Source organism: Atta cephalotes (assembly GCF_000143395.1).
Source record: "Atta cephalotes unplaced genomic scaffold scaffold00081, whole genome shotgun sequence".
NCBI lineage: Eukaryota > Metazoa > Arthropoda > Insecta > Hymenoptera > Formicidae > Atta > Atta cephalotes.
The window spans coordinates 76,438-78,269 of NW_012130145.1; the positions used below are offsets into that span (position 1 = coordinate 76,438).

Genomic DNA, 1,832 nt, shown 5'->3' on the forward strand with positions numbered 1-1,832 from the left:
AGAGAGAGAGAGAGAAATCCAATAACTTGTATTATATATAATAGCAAAAGTAATAACTCGATACGTTGCATTTACGTATTATATTTATTACGCATTTAAGAATATGTAATAAATATAATACGTAAATGCAACGTATCGAGTTATCATTTTTGTTATTACGTATATATTTAAGAATGTATAATAAGATGCTAGTCTCCTTTTCTTTTATTATCGACTCGTGATGACTTTCTAATATAGATGAAACTTTTAATTGCGGATGATTATAGTCGCAGATAAAGGTAGCTACTGATAGCTGATGCTATTGATTGAGTAAACAAAAATTTAATTGAAAATACGTGATTAAATCTTATCATGACAGTTTTTGCAACGATTTTATATATTATTAATAAAGATTACCATTGGAAGAAATGAATATCGTGACTTGAGGTATTCGATCTCGATATATGTCATTTAGCAATATCGGTGGTAAGCCGGAGAAAGAACTTGTGTATAATGAATGGGAACGCAACAGTTGGACTGTCTATGCATCGATATTGTCTAGCGATAGACGAGACAAATAATAATATATATCTCTTATAGTTGCTTTAGAAAAAGTAGGTAGCCTTAAATTTTTCCAAGAGAATGACTATGTCATTTAAATTGTGAAAGGTCATGAGTAATAAAATAATTTCAATTTTAATTAACTCTTTTTCAACTTTGGCCATCACAAATAATATGTATAAATAGAAATATAAATGCTGCTCTTGAATTGTAACAATGGACGCATTTGATTAAGTAGATATCTATACTGTAAATTTTCGTTTCAGTGATTACGATGCAAACGGAGAAAAGCGATACCGACACTGAGAAAAACGAGACTCTCAACGATGTAACAACCTCGGTTGCAAACGAGATAACAAATTTGAAGATAGAAGATGGTTCAACGAGTTCGACACCAAGTAGTCCTGGTAGCACTGAACCAGGTAGCTTTTTAGCGAACTTTAAAGCATTCTCGAAATTCGGTGATCCAAAGAGCGACGGCAAACTGATTACGTTAAGTCAAAGTGACAAATGGATGAAGCAAGCGAAAGTGATCGATGGAAAGAAAATTACCACCACGGACACGGGAATTTATTTCAAAAAGCACAAGTATATCTTTTAAAAAAATGTTCTTCATGTCTGTTATCTTGATAAACTTATTTTCTTGATGAACTGCCTGGGAAATTTATTCTTACATTTTTTTTCCTTTTTATTGCAGATCCACAAAGCTCGGTATCGAGCAGTACAAAACGTTTCTTGAAGAATTGACTAAAAGTAAAAAAGTGGAATTAGCGGAAATAAAGAAGAAGATGGCTAATTGTGGACCACCTGGATTTACTGGGGGCGCTAGTGGAGTACGTATATTATTCTAAATTTATTAATTTTATATTCTCTCCTTCTCTTTCAGCATTTCAAAATGTAATAAATTTTGCTACCTAAGCCTTTACTACAATTAGTTTTTCCTTATTTGTACAAATAAATTCATCTTCCTTTTAATCGTTGACTTAATCGCGATTTATGTTATCATACATAATATTTCATCGTGTGATTCATCGCGATGTACATACGAATCAATAGCGCTTTTTCATACAATTTGCGCGTGTAATCTCTGATTTGCTTATTTTGATTTACAGGCTGGAAAAGCAGCATCGACAGTTGATAGACTTACCGATGTCAGTAAATATACCGGCTCTCACAAGCAACGTTTCGATGAGACAGGAAAAGGTAAAGGCATAGCAGGTCGAAAGGATATACCAGACACATCCGGATACGTCCAAGGCTACCAAAATAAAGATACGTATAAAGGCCAGTAG

At 33.1% G+C, this 1,832-nt stretch overlaps 1 protein-coding gene across 1 annotated transcript; it reads left to right on the top strand.

Annotated features, from left to right (window-relative positions):
• Window positions 1-814: 814 nt before the first annotated feature.
• Window positions 815-1,832, top strand: LOC105624506 (TPPP family protein CG45057). Its single transcript, XM_012205866.1, has 3 exons — window positions 815-1,128; window positions 1,238-1,373; window positions 1,653-1,832. The coding sequence occupies exons 1-3, from the start codon at window positions 815-817 to the stop codon at window positions 1,830-1,832; spliced, it is 630 nt and encodes a 209-aa protein (XP_012061256.1).

Excerpts from the sequence above, each read along its gene's own strand:
- LOC105624506 (XM_012205866.1), top strand. The coding sequence starts at position 815 with ATGCAAACGGAGAAAAGCGATACCGACACTGAGAAAAACGAGACTCTC. Across the intron at positions 1,129-1,237 it reads ATTTATTTCAAAAAGCACAA|ATCCACAAAGCTCGGTATCG; the intron begins GTATATCTTTTA and ends TTTTTATTGCAG. Across the intron at positions 1,374-1,652 it reads TTACTGGGGGCGCTAGTGGA|GCTGGAAAAGCAGCATCGAC; the intron begins GTACGTATATTA and ends TTTGATTTACAG.